At 47.9% G+C, this 15,918-nt stretch overlaps 1 protein-coding gene across 3 annotated transcripts in view; it reads left to right on the top strand.

The window, feature by feature from the left end:
- Positions 1-15,585, top strand: part of LOC111978143 (ubiquitin carboxyl-terminal hydrolase 54-like) — a 110,539-nt gene extending 94,954 nt beyond the window's left edge. For all 3 annotated transcript variants that reach the window (XM_070448438.1, XM_024008024.2, XM_024008023.2), the window contains exons 13-22: positions 424-1,018; positions 1,158-1,291; positions 2,906-3,067; positions 3,691-3,810; positions 5,874-6,081; positions 7,140-8,119; positions 8,263-8,384; positions 13,803-13,936; positions 14,832-15,060; positions 15,397-15,585. In XM_070448438.1, coding sequence (XP_070304539.1) covers positions 424-1,018; positions 1,158-1,291; positions 2,906-3,067; positions 3,691-3,810; positions 5,874-6,081; positions 7,140-8,119; positions 8,263-8,384; positions 13,803-13,936; positions 14,832-15,060; positions 15,397-15,483 — 2,771 coding nt within the window. In that variant the 3' untranslated portion in view covers positions 15,484-15,585. The remainder of the gene's footprint in view (positions 1-423; positions 1,019-1,157; positions 1,292-2,905; positions 3,068-3,690; positions 3,811-5,873; positions 6,082-7,139; positions 8,120-8,262; positions 8,385-13,802; positions 13,937-14,831; positions 15,061-15,396) is intronic.
- The last annotated feature ends 333 nt before the right edge of the window (positions 15,586-15,918 follow it).

The following is a 15,918-nucleotide window of genomic DNA, read 5'->3' as shown; positions in this document are numbered from 1 at the left end:
TCAGGAGACTATACTGTATCTAGCAGCTTAGAGCTCATCTGAATCAGTGCCTCTAGTCTTTCGCAGGTAGTTCATAGTATTTGGGTTTTACATATTTAACAAGGAGATCAGGTACAGGAGTACGGTATCTTGTAGTATACTGTAATCTGTGTGTCTTTACCATTTTTCTCTTGTCCTGTCCAGTTAGCCGTTATCACCAAAGTTGTCACTCGCGTTGCACTTTCATCCTATTATTTTCTTGCTTTTTCCACCCCTCCCCATCAACACATGACATCACACCACTAATGTATTTATCTCCCACTCTCTATCTGTCTCCCTCCCTCCCTCCCTCCCTCGTCTCACTCCTCTTCTCTCTCTCTGTCTCCCTCCCTCCATCCCTCCATCTCCCTCCTCTTCTCTCTCCTGTCTCCCTGGCTTCTATAGGGGAGACTCTGAAGGAGCAACAAGCACCTCGCACCGCACCCAAGTCCTCCTCTTCCAGTCGACTGAGGGATTTCAAGGAGACCATGAGCAACATCATCCACAGTCGCCCCCTCTCCGCCTCCTCCTCGGGCTCCGGGGCCCTTGGGGGTCTAGGGGCCGAGTCAGGGGCCACCACCAAGGCCAGAGACTGGGAGGCCGACAGCACCAGCAGTGAGTCCAAGTCCAGCTCCTCCGGGGGACGATACAGACCGGCCTGGAGGCCCCGGAGAGAGGCCCTCAATATAGACAGTATCTTCAGTAGGGAGAGACGTAGACAGGCTGGGTATAGTCCCCTAGGGGCCACTCTGCCTGAAGACAGTGGGGCCCCAGCCGAGGGCCCCACAGGGTCAGTCACTGGACAAGGACAGGGGCCCTTTGGTAATATGGCCTCTTCCTGGACCCTGCCAACCACCAGGGGCCATAACATGGAGCAGCAGCCCCCCAGGCTCATCCAGAGGATGGAGAGTGGCTATGAGAGCAGCGAGAGGAACAGTAACAGTCCTGTTAGCCTGGACATGCCTCTCAGCGAGGGACCCAATGCTGCTAATACACATAGGTACAGTAGAGCATATACAAACTGCTAGGAAAGGTTCTAGATGATAGTAACTCCCGTATCTAGGCTAGACTCACAAATACTGATAGCTACACGATGAACTGTGTATTGTATGACTGACTTCTCTGTCTGTCTCTCTCAGGGACACCGGTCTGAAGAAGCCTTCCAGCTCCAGCTCAGGTCCATCATGGCGCACCGTGCCCAAGTCTAAGAGCAGCAGTGCTCTCCTGCAGGACGTCAAGGCTTCATGCAGGGGCAACAGCCACACAAGCCTGGGTAGGTCTGAGTCCGTGTGTGAGTGCGTTTCCCACAATGTGTGTCTTTTTAGGTGGAGTTGTGTCTGTTTTGGGGTGTGTACAGTGCATTCGGAAAGTATTCAGACTTCTCTTTTTCCACGTTTGATACAGCCTCATTCTAAAATGGATTAAATTATTTTTTCCCCACATCAATCTACACACAATACTCCATAATGACAAAGCGAAACAGGTTTTTAGAAATGTTTGCTCATTTATTACAAATATAAAACAGAAATACCTTATTTACATAAGTTTTCAGACCTTTTGCTATGAGACTCGAAATTGAGCTCAGGTGGATCCTGTTTCCATTGATCATCCTTGAGATGTTTCAACATCTTGATTGGAGTCCACCTGTGGTAAATTCAAATGATTGGACATGATTTGGAAAGGCACACACCTGTCTGTATAGACAATGTCCCACAGTTGACAGTCCATGTCAGAGGAAAAACCAAGCCATGAGCTCTGACAGAGCTCCAGAGTTTCTCTGTGGAGATGGGAGAACCTTCCAGAAGTACAACCATCCCTGCAGCAATCCACCAATCAGTCCTTTATGGTAGAGTGGCCAGACGGAAGCCACTCCTCAGTAAAAGGCACATGACAGCCTACTTGGAGTTTGCCAAAAGGCACCTAAAGGACTCAGACCATGAGAAACAAGATTCTCTGGTCTGGTGAAATCAAGATGGAACTCTTTGGTCTGAATGCCTAGCATCACGTCTGGAGGAAACCTGTCACCATCCCTACGGTGAAGCATGGTGGTGGCAGCATTATGCTGTGGGGATGTTTTTCAGCGGCAGGGACTGGGAGACTAGTCAGGATCAAGGGAAAGAAGAACAGAGTAAAGTACAGAGAGAATTTTGATGAAAACCTGCTCCAGAGCACTCAGGACCTCAGACTGGGGCGAAGGTCCACCTTCCAACAGGACAACGACCCTGAGCACACAGCCAAGACAACGCCGGAGTGGCTTCGGGACAAATCTCTGAATGTCCTTGAGTGGCCCAGCCAGAGCCTGGAATTGAACCCGGTTCGAATATCTCTGGAGAGACCTGACAATAGCTGTGCAGAGACGCTCCCCATCCAACCTGACAGAGCTTGAGAGGATCTGCAGAGAAACTCCCCAAATACAGGTGTGCCAAGCTTGTAGCGTCATACCTAAGAAGACTCGAGGCTGTAATCGCTGGCAAAGGTGCTTCAACAAAGTACTGAGTAATTGTAATATGTAAGATTTCTGTGTTTTTTATTCAATTTGTCCATTTCTAAAAACCTGTTTTTGCTTTGTCATTATGGGGTATTGTGTGTTGATTGATGTGGGAGGGAAAAACATTTAATCAATTTTAGAATAAGGCTGTAACATAACAAAATGTGGGAAAAAGTCAAGGGGTCTGAATACTTTCCGAATGCACTGTATATTCATTATGAACTCTGAGCAGATGGTTTATGTTAATTCATCTCTGTATCTCTGTGGGCTCAAAGTGTGATGATGTGTACACACTGTCACTCCTCACACCTCTTCCCCCTGCCTTGTCTTGTCATGCTATTGAACAGGGACCATTATAGAAAGCTACGATATTAATGTGTGTGTGTGTGTGTCGCACAGCGGGAGAAGGCCGCAGCGAACTGGACGAGCTGCAGGAGGAGGTGGCCAGGCGAGCGAGGGAGCAGGAGTTACAGAGGAGGAAGGAGAAGGAAAAGGAGGCCGCCTTGGGGTTCAACCCCAGACCCAGCAAGTTCATGGACCTGGACGAGCTACAGAACCAGGGTAAGGCCCCAGACCAGACCCAGCCTGGTTGCTCAGCTAAAGGAGTTCCACTCTGAAGCCCATGAGTAACAGGGTTGGTGACCCTAGTACAGCATGTGGAAATCAGAAGAGAACAGGGAGCTGTATCGGTTGTTCTCCGGAGGCAGCCCTGCCCCACACCGCCTGGGTTTGGCTGTGTGTCTCTTTATGGAGCAGGTGTCTGAGTGCTTCATGTCGAAAGCACCCTGAGTGGGCTGAAAAATGGGACTGCTGTTGTCTAACAAAAAAGAGCATTGTCCCCCCCCCCACCCACACAATTGGAAGTTTCCTCATTCAGATGGTTAGAATGTGTGGCCGGCCAGTGGCCCAGTCACAGCGTAGAAGGGTTAAAAAGCGCGTTTGAATGTTCGCTGCGTTTTGTAGTGGAGAGAAATCGGATTGAACTAGTGGGGCTTGTAGCAGTATACACGGATTTAGGTCAGGCGATCCTGAAGTGAACAATAAGTCCTCCATCTTCAAAGGGTTGCAAAGACATATCATTAACTCAACCCCCCCCACGGTGTGCCTTTTTTTGTTTTAAATATCTTTCTGGGTGTGTTTAAAGAGCTTTGCTTTTGGTGTGTGTGTATATCTGTGTTTCTTAGGCAAAGGGGACGGCTATGAACGGTGCGTGTCGGACGCTGAGCTACTGCTAGACCAGTCTCTGCGACTGGAGCAGGCTGGCGAGGTGGCCTCCGCTCTGTCTGTGGTTAATGAAGCTGTATGTAAGTAGACCTGACCTGCCTCCCTGTGCCTGCTGCCAGCCCAGCCGACGCGCTAGAACACCATACCACCACCTACCTACCTACCTACCTACCTACCTACCTACCTACCTACCTACCTATCTACCTATCTACCTACCTGTGTGTCTGTCCATGTGTGTCTCTGTTGGTTTCACCTGTAGTCCTTACCACTATTGCGCATAAGACAGCTATTCTGCAAGAAAGGTGTGGTTATTTGACCTTTGGTGTGGACTGGAGGGTCCTATATGACAAAGACCTACTTTCAGGCCACAGAGTCACTTGGTTTGAACCAGTCATCTGACTATCTATACCCAAAAGTTTAAAGATGACCTCCAGTGATTAAAACAAAAACTTTTACTATTGAAAAGCGATATCCCAAGTATAAATACAGTAAAGTACACACACTAAAGGGTAGACACAACTGCAAAATTCAAGGAGTAGGGCATTCAAGGAGTTGGTCTGATGGGAAGTTGTGATTTCACCGGCCTCCCCCTTTGCTCGAGGAGCAATAGAGAACAAAAGAGGGAAGGCCCACCCCACCACTTGTGCTATGTCATAACCTACCTGGACCACCTATTGAGATGTGCCTTTTGTTAAGTAAATCAGGTGTTAAATGAGGTGAAAATGAGACTGGAGTGCCACTTTATGGTATTGGCAGAATACTTTCTGCAATGCGCGTGCAACACGGTGCTCTATCGTCTCCTAGCGATAGTTTGTTGCAAAACCCTTTTAGTGCCCGCAACTATAGCTCTTGTTTTATCCAAATATCTTGACATTTGTGCTTTTCTGTCCAGTCAGACTTACAATAAGAGTCCTGAACCTAAAATATCCCCCCCCCCCCTGCAAACATGAGCAGGAGCAGTCTTGAGTAATGACTAGGGGAAGAGACAATTTGGTCTGTCTAAACACAAGTTCGGGACGGCTGATAAGGTTCCAGCCCTCTGCCTACCATCCATCCCAGTCTGATGATAATGAAACGAGGACAGTCGCAGGGATATTTACCCATCACCGTGGTTATTAGCCTGCCTGCTAGCACAGAGAGGGAGGGGTCAGGGAATCCCGCGCTATGACAACCAAATCTTCCCAAGGCTCATTTAGGACAATGTGGCCTGGGTCTGTTATGTCAACATGGCAGTGAGTCTGTTGTTAGTGTGGTCTCTCTGTCTGTGTTTGTCCTCGTTTCCTAATGTCTTTGTGTTTTGATGTGACTTTCACAGTTTCACTGTCTCTGTCGTCAGCGTCTTGAATGTGTGTTTGAATACTCCTCACTCGGCTCATGAGAAATACACACCATAACACAACACCACACACCACACACCACACACACACACACACACACACACACACACACACACACACACACACACAATTTCCCTTGTCAGGCACCCCACTATCCCCTCGTCTCACAAAGCCCATTCCTCCATTTCTCCCTTTAAGATCTACAGCAAGTCAAGTCGATTACTAAAAACGTCTGAACTAAAGACATTTCGCCCGCTAACCAAGACAAAGAGTTTGAAAAATAGCCGCTATTTTTCTCAGTTCAGCCGCCGTGATATGAGTCGAAATACTGAGGAACAGCCTTTATTTTCTTCTCAGTCTTCTTGGATATATTGCGCCAAGGGAAGGGCTCAGCTTAAAACTATCAATTGAATTGTTTTGCCTTAACACAGTTCACTTTGATTTGATTAATTTAACGTTATTCTATATGATTTAACCATTTGCCGTATGAACAGAATATTTTGTTAAGAGTCACTGTGGATCTTAATTTCCCCAGTGTGTATTATCAGCCTGTGTCCATTTTAATTTACTACACACACACATCCATTTTACTCACCAAGCGTGGTGCCTGTTTGTGTCCTCTCCCACCCCAAAACCCATCCACACACCCCTCCCAAACCCACGTCATTATTTCAACAGTCTAATCCTATGATTTGATTTTGTGCCAAGTGTTTTTGCATGCATCCCCATAACGCAGCTCTTTATTTTCTGCATTTTTCTATATTTTTTTCTTTTCTGCTTTCCTTCCCTTTTTTTTCGCACTGTAGCTAAACTCAGGCTTCCCATGCATGAGGGTGGCGCTAACACCCATAGCAGGACAGTGGCTGAGGCCCGGCTGCAAAAGTGCATGAGGAGAGCGCGGGGCCTGCAGCAGCGCATGCAACAGCAGCAGCAGGAAGAGAGACCCCAGCAACAGGATCAGGAGCAGACAGAGAAGCAGGATCAGCCCTGTCCCTCTCCCCAGGGGCCCCCCAGGTACCAGCACTGTCTCCTGTCTGTGTCCTGTGACTCCCATCCCCCACCTGACCTCACCTGTTCAGCCCACACCCGTGGCTGAGCTCCTCATGTGACTCTGGAAGGAGTGGAACGAGGGATCACACAGTCCTGGTTTATTCTTTAACATGCAAAATGTTTTGCAGGTAGTATAGGAAAAACACCATTGATTTGTATGTAGAAGGTGTGTTCAATGTGCATAGAAACAAAGGGAGAAATGCTGTTATATTTTCTTTAACCTAGGTTCTTTACAGTAGGTCTATGTGTGCTAATCTGATTCCAAATCTAACCATTAATTAATTATTTCCTAACACACAATTTGACCCTTGTGTTTTAAGGTTTTCAAATATTTGCTCATGCCATCTCTTATTCAGTGTAGCTAGTGCTGCTGTGTTGTTTGGAGGGTTGTGTGTGGGTGTTTACTCTTTAGTTATTGTGGAGGTTGCTGTGAGTCCAGGTCCTAGGGGTCCACAGACACGAGTGCCTCTTCCAGGGGTCCGGTTCTGAGCCACCCCCGCCATCCCCATGGCTCACCTGTGCCAAAGCTCTAAAATGTCCATCTGTTACAGAAACATCACACACACACCACACACACACACACACACACACAACACACACACACACACACACACACACACACACACACACACACACACACACACACACACCACACACACCACACACACACACACACACACAGTTAACTCGCACGCATGCACAGTCAACTCACATACCCGCACACACGGACTCCCATGGACCACTGACATGCGCACACACACACAAACACACACACACACACACACACACAAAACACACACACACACACACACACACACACACACACACACACCACACACACACACCCACCCCACTAACATTTTAGACCTGGAACATGTGTATAGTATACAAAGTAGTATTTAGTAATGAATAGTAAACAATACAAAATCCTCCTCTGTTTCAGAGCAAAGACATGCGAGAGATGCCTCGCCATCATTCACTAACCAGCCCATAACATGAGCCTCTTTCCTCCTCCTTCCTAGTGAACAGCCTGTCCCAATCCAAATACTGTTGACAGACGCCCAGGAGGACCAACCACAAGCAGTCCCGGAAGCCATCAGAAACACGCCTTCTCCTCTCTACGTTAAGCCCCTCCCCTCCAGCACAAACTCACTCCCTGAGCCCCTGAGCCACCCCCCTGTCGCTATGCCCCCGAGCCCTCACACAGGGTCACCCATGGGGGGGTTCATAGCGGAGGCGTGGGGGCGCCGGGAAGGACTGGAGATGTCAGGCGTGCTAGATAACTCCTGTACTCATGTGAGACCCCTCCACAAGCACGCTGCCGTGTCCCTGCCTGCCCTATGTGTGAATGGCCGGGACGAGAGCTTTACTGAGGGAGGCCATGACCAGACCCCAGCCCTGCCCAACCACCAGCCAGCTGCACCCTCACACTGGAACAGTAACCCCCCAGCCCTGACTCTGCCCACCCCACGCCCGCACTCCAGGACACCCTCTCCAGTCAGCCACACCTCAGAGGAAAGGGGCGACGCCAACATGGAGGATGCCTATTCCAGACGGCCAGCCCTGGGCCCCTCTCAGCCTCCTCCAGCCCATCAGAACCACAGCTCCCCTGTCCCCATCTCCTCCAACACCTCCAGGCTCGGCCCTCCTCCTCCCCCTCCCACCCGTAACTGGTCCGGCTGGAGCCTGGACCAGCCGGCCGCCTTCGACTCCCCCTTCTACTCCCCTCCTACAGACTCCCACTGCCCTCCATCCACCCCCATCAGACCAGGGCGGACCACTTCCCCAGTGTCTGGCAACTACATGCCAGGTGCCGCCATGCCAGTGGAGCGCTGGGCAGAGAATGTGACCCGCTACTACAACTCCCAGGCTGCCCCTGTGGTTGGGTCGCCCTGTGAGGAGCTGTCGGAGCTAGACTCTCTGTACCAGGCGAGCCTTCAGGCCACCAGCCTGCACCGGGCCCCACGTGGAGTCAGCCCCCAGCCCACTGCCAACAAGCAACGTAAGTATACTCACTGACCAGTGATGTATGGTACAACTGTAAAAAAGAAAAAAAAAGAAAAAGGTAGATATGATGAGGGATAAAAATGTAAGTGGGTTCGAGCTATCCACAACTAATACTGTGTCTCTGTGTTGTATCTGCAGCGGCTAGGAAGCTGTTGTCTGGGCTGGCTGCACCTGGCCGCTCCAAGACTCCCACAGCCGAGTTAGAGAGATATGCTTACAGAACGCCAGGCTACACCAGCAGCCCCACACAACACAACAAGGTTGGCATCCACAGGGTGTTTGTGTGCGTGCGTGCGTTCATTGTCATACATGTGGCTGATTGTGAATTTCAGGGCTGTGTGTGGTGATGCATGTTCAAAGCTGTGTGTGTGGAGGCTGCTTGGTGATTTGGTGCGGATGTGTGAAGGTTGTATCTGAGTGACGTGTGTGTGTGTGTGGGCGGACTGGCATGTGTTTGCGTCAGTCCCTGTGTCTGTACATGCATGTTTTTTTGCAGGGCTTGACATTCAGGTAAATTTGCCAGTGGCACACCCGGTCAGAGGCTTTTCAAAGTTACTGGCTGTAACATTGTAACCACTGGCCAATATTGTATTGGTGTGGTGGTGCAGCAGAACAAACACGCATATTCATAACTGTTTTGATTGGATGCTGGGCTCTGATTATCATTGAATGGAGGTCAGACTGCAGTCTTGTTTTGTCAGAGGATGACCCGGACTCAACATGATGCCCTGTGATAACTGAAGAAAAGACACTGAAACAACATTTTGTTAAAAGGAATAATTTTATGAAAAGCATGTCGTTGTGTGAATTTGATAGCCTCATCCCCCCCATGCTTCATTTCCTCCCCCCATTCGTCTCAAACTCCTCAAGCTCTCTCTCCAGAGCCTCTTCTGTTGGCTGGTTCTGTCTTCCTCCCCAAGCAGTGAACCCTGGGCGTCTAGCTGGCAGACCCAGACCCCCACCACCTCAGAACAGCTTGCGCTGCGTTGAAATCATCAAGGTCTGGTCCCTCAATTGTGATGATGCGGCTGAGCTGAGTTGTCGCCAGAGAGGAACTCCAGTCGGTTGTGATACTTTACATGCAGGACAATCCCCTTTCGCAGACAGCTGTGCTAATGGCCATTGCGAGATACTGAGCTAATGGAGAAACTGGTGACTTTAAAAAATATATTTAATTGTTTAAATTATTTTTTTTACCTCCTTTTTCTCTCCAATTTCGTGGTATCCAATTGGTAACAGGTGTAGACCTTACCATAAAATGCTTACTTACAAGCCCTTAACCAACAATGCAGTTCAAGAAATAGAGTTAACAAAATATTTACAAAAGTAAAAAAATATAATAAAATGTTACACAATAAAATAACAATAACGAGGCTATATACAGGGGGTACCGGTACCGAGTCAATGTGCGGGGGTACAGGTTAGTCGAGGTAATTTGTACATGTAGGTAGAGGTAAAGTGACTATGCATAGATAATTAACAGCGAGTAGCAGCGGTGTAAAAACACTGGGGGTGGGGGTGGGGGGGTCAATGTAAATAGTGTGGGTGCAATTTGATGAATTGTTCAGCAGTCTTATGGCTTGGGGGTAGAAGCTGTTGAGGAGCCTTTTGGACCTAGACTTGGTGCTTTGGTACCGCTTGCCGCATGGTAGCAGAGAGAACAGTCTATGACTGGAGTCTTTGACAATTTTTGGGGCCTTCCTCTGAGACTAGTATATAGGTCCTGAAAGCAAACTTTATGGTGTCGTGCTTGGCCAAGCAGCCGTGGGTGAACAGGGAGTAAAGGAGGGGAATAAGCACGCACCCTTGAGGGGCCCCCGTGTTGAGGATCAGCGTTGCAGATGTGTTGTTGCCTACCCTAATCACCTGGGGGTGGCACGTCAGGAATTCCAGGATTCAGTTGCAGAGGGAGGTGTTTAGTCCCAGGGGCCTTAGCTTATTGATGAGCTTAATGGGCACTATGGTGTTGAACGCTGAGCTGTAGTCAATGAACAGCATTCTCACATAGGTGTTCCTTTCGTCCAGGTGGGAAGGGGCAGTGTGGAGTGCGATTGAGATTGCGTCATCTGTGGATCTGTTGGGGCGGTATGCGAATTGGAGTGGGTCTAGGGTTTCCGGGATGATGTTGATATACACCATCATAAATAGTGTACAGTGCCTTCGGAAAGTATTCAGACCCCTTGACTTTTTCCACATTTTATTACGTTACAGCCTTATTCTAAAATTGATTCAATTGTTTTTTCCCCTCATCAATCTACACACAATACCCCATAATGACAAAGCAAAAACAGGTTTACATTTTTTTTTTGCTACAACTATTTATTTAGAACCACAGATGGACAAAATGGGAGTTAACGTTAACTGGGGAAAATCTACTATTTCAGAAGATTGGTGCTTTGAATCCTGCGTCGTTAATGCCGTTGCCTGGGGAGGGTGAATCACATACATGTGACCCAGATCAGATTACTCCAAAACCGAGGCCTGGTTTGCAAGAGACAGCATTGGAATCGGGAAAAGTATTAAATACAGATGGCTCTAGTTACATGACCACAGAAGGGAAGAAAGTAATGGGGTACGCTGTGTGTGATGACAGAGGAATAGTGAAGGCTGGCCCACTGCCAGCCTCGGTGTCAGCCCAGGGGGCGGAGTTGCATTGGCGAGGCTTGTAGGCTGTCGGAAGGGGAGAATGTAACAATATACACTGATTCTCGGTATGCATTTGGAGAAATTCATGATTTCGGTACATTGTGGTCACAATTGGGCATGTTAACAGCGACAGGAACACCAATAAAAAATGGTCTGCCTCAACTATTCCAGCATCATTTCAACTTCAACATTTCAACATCATCAAATCACCTCTGCTTAGTCTATTACAGTGACAACTAAAAGATACCAAAAACAATTTAGTCCAATCAACGTAAGCTAAATATGATGTGGCTGTCCATGCTTCTGATTTGCGTGTGTGCACATTTGTGCAAGTAGAAAATTATGTTGACTCACCCTACTTGTAGAGAAACGCCAATGCCATCCTCCTCTCTTTCATGATGACGAAACAGTCTATCACTCTGTCATACAGTACACATTTTATTTTTTGTTCTCCTAGGCTACCTGGCTAAAATGCTTGCTCGCTAGCCTAACTTCCATTCATGGGCAACGTTAGCTAGTTAACGTTAGCATTCTACATATTGAACTTCCATCCTCTCAGACCAGGGGCACAGCAATGTATTAATTAATGGAGAATTAATGTTTTACGGAGAATTAAGTAATGCATTACGGAGAATTAAGTAAAACCACAAGTCCAAATCCCTATCTCCATCCATGGCTAATTTAGGAAAGGGACAACTTTAGCTAGCTAGCTAGCTAGACACCGGAGGACAACAACACAACGAGATGCAACAATTCAAGTTGTTTCTGTCAATGACGTATGCTCTCAATATTATAGGAGTGACGTCAAAATCCAAGCTGGCTTCCCTTGACACTTTTTTTTTGGTGCGTCAGGACCATTTAGTTGAGCTCGCTCAGTTTAGCTCAACGCTGATTGGCAAATTTGGTATACTTTTTTATCAAGGGAGGCCAAATGCTCGCTGGTTTCCCTTGCATTCCTTTCAATGCTTACGGGCGACAACAATGTCATACTCGTTTGGACCAGACAACATCAGATAGATGGCCTACACATAGAAAGACAGAGGGGCGCTGTTTCACTCGCTTGGATGCTTTCTCCGGTGAGATACATTCAGCCTCTTGCGAATTGAAGGAAAATTATGAAACACAGAAAGACAAAATATCTATTATTTTATGTTTATTTTTTTATTGGTCAACTTTTTGGGAAGCTTTGCTTCCCTTGGCATCCATGAATACACGCCACCGATAACACACCAGTTTTTGTGACAAAACCATCAGTAGCTTAGAAAATGTGATGGAAACCCATTTAAGTTGTATTTTTCATTCAGTACATAGAAATGTAACCGCAAAAGTTATTTTGATGTGCACTACATCATTACGCACAGAATTTTATCCACAATAAGTCAGTTTGATGAAAACATCTCTGGTGGGAAAATGTGGATATTGTTTGAAGCAGATGAAAATCTGTCTCAAATTGTATGGAAACCTAGCTAGTGGTGTGTTTCCAACAAATGGACAAAAATCAGTGCGTGATCGTGCACACAAATTGTACTTTTTCGCGCACGTTTTCATGTACCAAATAAAAATCTAAAATGAATTGTTTCCATCGCATTTTCAACTCTATCAAGCATCAGTCATCATGTTTCCAGAATAAGACCCTCGATAGTTATTGGAAAGGAGCACCATGTGAAGTTCATCATAATTGATTTAATCTGTAGCCTAATAAAGTGCATGGTTTCCCAAGTCATAGTGGAAGGACCACACACCATATCATCGCGTGACTCCAAGTTTATGTCGATAAGATGGTTAGGCCTATTATATAAATATTTGCACATAAAGGCATTCCTATTGCCATTTTTCGCATTCATTATTTTTACTGCACAAAAAATAGGTCCCGTCATGCCGAACAAACAAATTATCATTAGGCATTCATGAAATTGCACCGAAACTTCCTGTTTCCATTACAGCTGTCGTAAATATGGTATGACTTTACACTCATAAAAACTTTGGATGGAAACGTGGTTAGAGGCTGAAATTTCCTCACTCTTTTTTGCTCCCTGTCCTTTTCCTTTTAGCTCATCCTCCATCGTCCTGCTTTTCTCTTTTTTACCAGGCACTTGGCACCGATAAGAAACATTGTTTCGGTCTCTCTATTCGTTCTCCCTCTCTATTTTCTACTATGATACACTAATTATTTAATGTTCGCCTTTCACCCGTAGCCTAGTTTGTGCGCTTACATTTTTTTCAATGTCATCTGACAAGCTGACAAACCCTTATCCCTTACCCTAACCATGACCCAAATCATAACCCTAACTTTAACCGTTACCTTCACCATTCGGGCAGGATCCCGTATAGCACGGACCATGATTGGCACGCTATGATTCGGATCCTGACTGGACTGAATCCCACATCTATTTCTTAATGGACTATTTATCGGATATGTAGGCTATTTGACACAAATTTGAATGTTTTGAACTCACACCTATATTTTATTTATTTATGCCTAATACACTTTTATTTCTTCCTGTATTTAGCCAACAAGTGAGCTGTGTAAATACTTGTCATGCCATGACAAGCAGCTCCATAGTGTAGGCCTAGGCCTACGTAAACCTTCCTTTGCTAATAGTGACATCTCTGTGTAGGATGCCTTATATTATCAAAGACTGAAAAGCAGGTTAAGGACTGAATTGACGAGCTTCCTGCCTCTGCTGAAATTGGTCTGGCGCGAGTAGCCTGGACGTAGCCTAGGTCACTCGAGACGGAGAGGGAGAGTTTGACATTCATGCTTGGAAACCGAATGCTGATTGAAAGCAAGTGTGGAGTGTCTGAAGTCGGGAAGATGATCAAGGATGAAATATAACTATACAATATCATTTGTCCGTTTTGGAGTTTGAAAATGTACTGGCCCAAGCGGGCCATATGAAAGCTTGACTAACTGGCCCGGTGAGCTCGGCAGAAGATGCCAGGCCAGCGGGCAGCCCTGAATGTTGAGCCCTGTTGTGCATGCGTGTGTGTAGGAGTGTGTTTCACACAATGTGTTTGTTGTGTCCCTGTAGCCTGGGTCATGTGAGCGACCACTGGGAGATGACAAGAACTACAGTGCTGAGAACCTCCGCCGCATTGCCCGCAGTCTGAGTGGCACCGTCATAGGGGGCCGACCCCGTAACTCCTCGCCCCCTCCCGCAGCTTTGTGAGTCACACATACACACACTCTTTCTCTCTCTTTCACACACACACACCACACACACACACCACACACACACACCACACACCACACACACACACACACACACACACACCACACACACACACACACACACACACACACACACACACACACACACACACACACACACACACACACACACACACACACACACACACACACACACAGTGTGCATATGTCATACACACAAACACAGAGCCTCACACGTGAGCCTCAGTTCCTGACTGGAAAGGCCACAGCTGTCAATCCCACTCAGTGCTGTCTGTGTTACCTTGGTGAGCACATCATTACTATCATAGTCATGTACCATCAATGTACCTCATCATCATCATCACACCTCCCTCCCAGTGAATGTGATGGTTTCATAATGTCATAATGCCATCTGGTGTTCACATAATGCAAACTGCCATGTTGTGCTGTGATAGAGCCCCTAGTGGCGTGATCTTCACTCAGCAAAATGCTCGAAGCTGATTTTGTTAATTAGTTAATCCAATAAGCTTGTAACCTTGTGTTCAGCTTACGTTCTTTGGCTGAAGAACAAAGAACAGCACTAGACATGCACTGTTGCGTTATATGAATAGATGGTGAGGTTTGTACTGCCATTGAACTCCTGACTGTTGTTTTTTGTGCTGTTTTCACGGAAGTGTGGTCAGTGGTCCTTGTCAACCGTTTTAATCTCATCTGTCTTCCTCTTATCCCATCTCCTTCTCCTCACAACTGCTGGGTATTCTCACCTTGTGGTGGATTTCTCTCTCTCTCTCTCTCTCTCTCTCTCTCTCTCTCCTCTCTCTCTCTCTCTCTCTCTCTCTCTCTTCACTCTCACTCTCACTCTCACTCTGGACTTTTACAAAAAAAAAAGGAGCCCCCAGTTACCAGGATGCCAAAGCATGCGGAATCCCGAGTCCCCGCACGTCATCCTAGCACGTCCCTCCCTGCACCCCCTCCCTCCTCCACCCACCTCGCTCCACCCGAACCCCAACACCAATACGTCCACAACAACCACCACTACAGCCCCCCAGCACTGCCCCAGCACCCCCCTCAGCAGGCAGCACGGCCCCCCTCCGCGGGGCCCTATCTGGGACGCTCAGGTAACCATCAGCCTCCTCGACCTCCACCACCTCCAGTCATCAGACCACAGCACCATGCTGGCCCTACCAGCCATGGGAAGTGGATCACATAACACTCACTTTGACTGTTATACCTCCCGTTGTCTCTGTATGTCTGGTCATACTACCGGGTTCATGTGCCATTAACAATAATGAAGTATATTTGTTCTGCAGGGGTAGAACAGTAGAATATGGCACAAAACAATGCGACAGGGGATAGGAACACATTAGCAGAACTTTGATTGTCCAGTGAGTTTCTCGGTGTGCCTCTACTGTGGTAGTCCTCTGCTGTGTTCTAATGATTTTCTGCCCCCACAGGAGATCACCAGAAGGGAGACCAGTTTCTGGCTGTGTTTGACCGGGGTGAAGCTTTCTCCCGTGAAAACTACCACAGTGTTGCACTGAGCTACGGCACGCTGCCGCGGGCACCTCCCAGGGCACCTCCATCCTGGTCCTCCTCTCTCCCCCGGCCCAGGGAAGGACCCAACCCGGGCCCTGGGTACTACAGCCGCCCAGACATGGGCTATGCCACCCTCTCCCACCCCCGCCGCTCTGCTCCCCCTAGTGGCGCCATCAATGGCTACAGGCAGCCCCCTCAATCCGGCAGGACCAATGGATCCCTACCTTCCCGTCTACAACCACAACACCACCCAGCCCACCGGCTTTCCAGCGAGACCTCCAACCAGCCCCTCCGCCTGGACGTACCCCCGGATGATGACTGGAGGACCCCCGACTACAGGATGGTAGCGCCGTCCATGCCCATGCGGCATGCCCACCCCCTCCATCAGCCCACCCAGAGGCATGACCACCCCCGTATGATGGCATCGTCCCGTGGCTCCG

This window comes from Salvelinus sp. IW2-2015, linkage group LG18, assembly GCF_002910315.2.
Source record: "Salvelinus sp. IW2-2015 linkage group LG18, ASM291031v2, whole genome shotgun sequence".
Lineage (NCBI taxonomy): Eukaryota > Metazoa > Chordata > Actinopteri > Salmoniformes > Salmonidae > Salvelinus > Salvelinus sp. IW2-2015.
The sequence above is the reverse complement of the archived record's forward strand: the minus strand, read 5'-3'. Positions and strand labels throughout refer to the sequence as shown.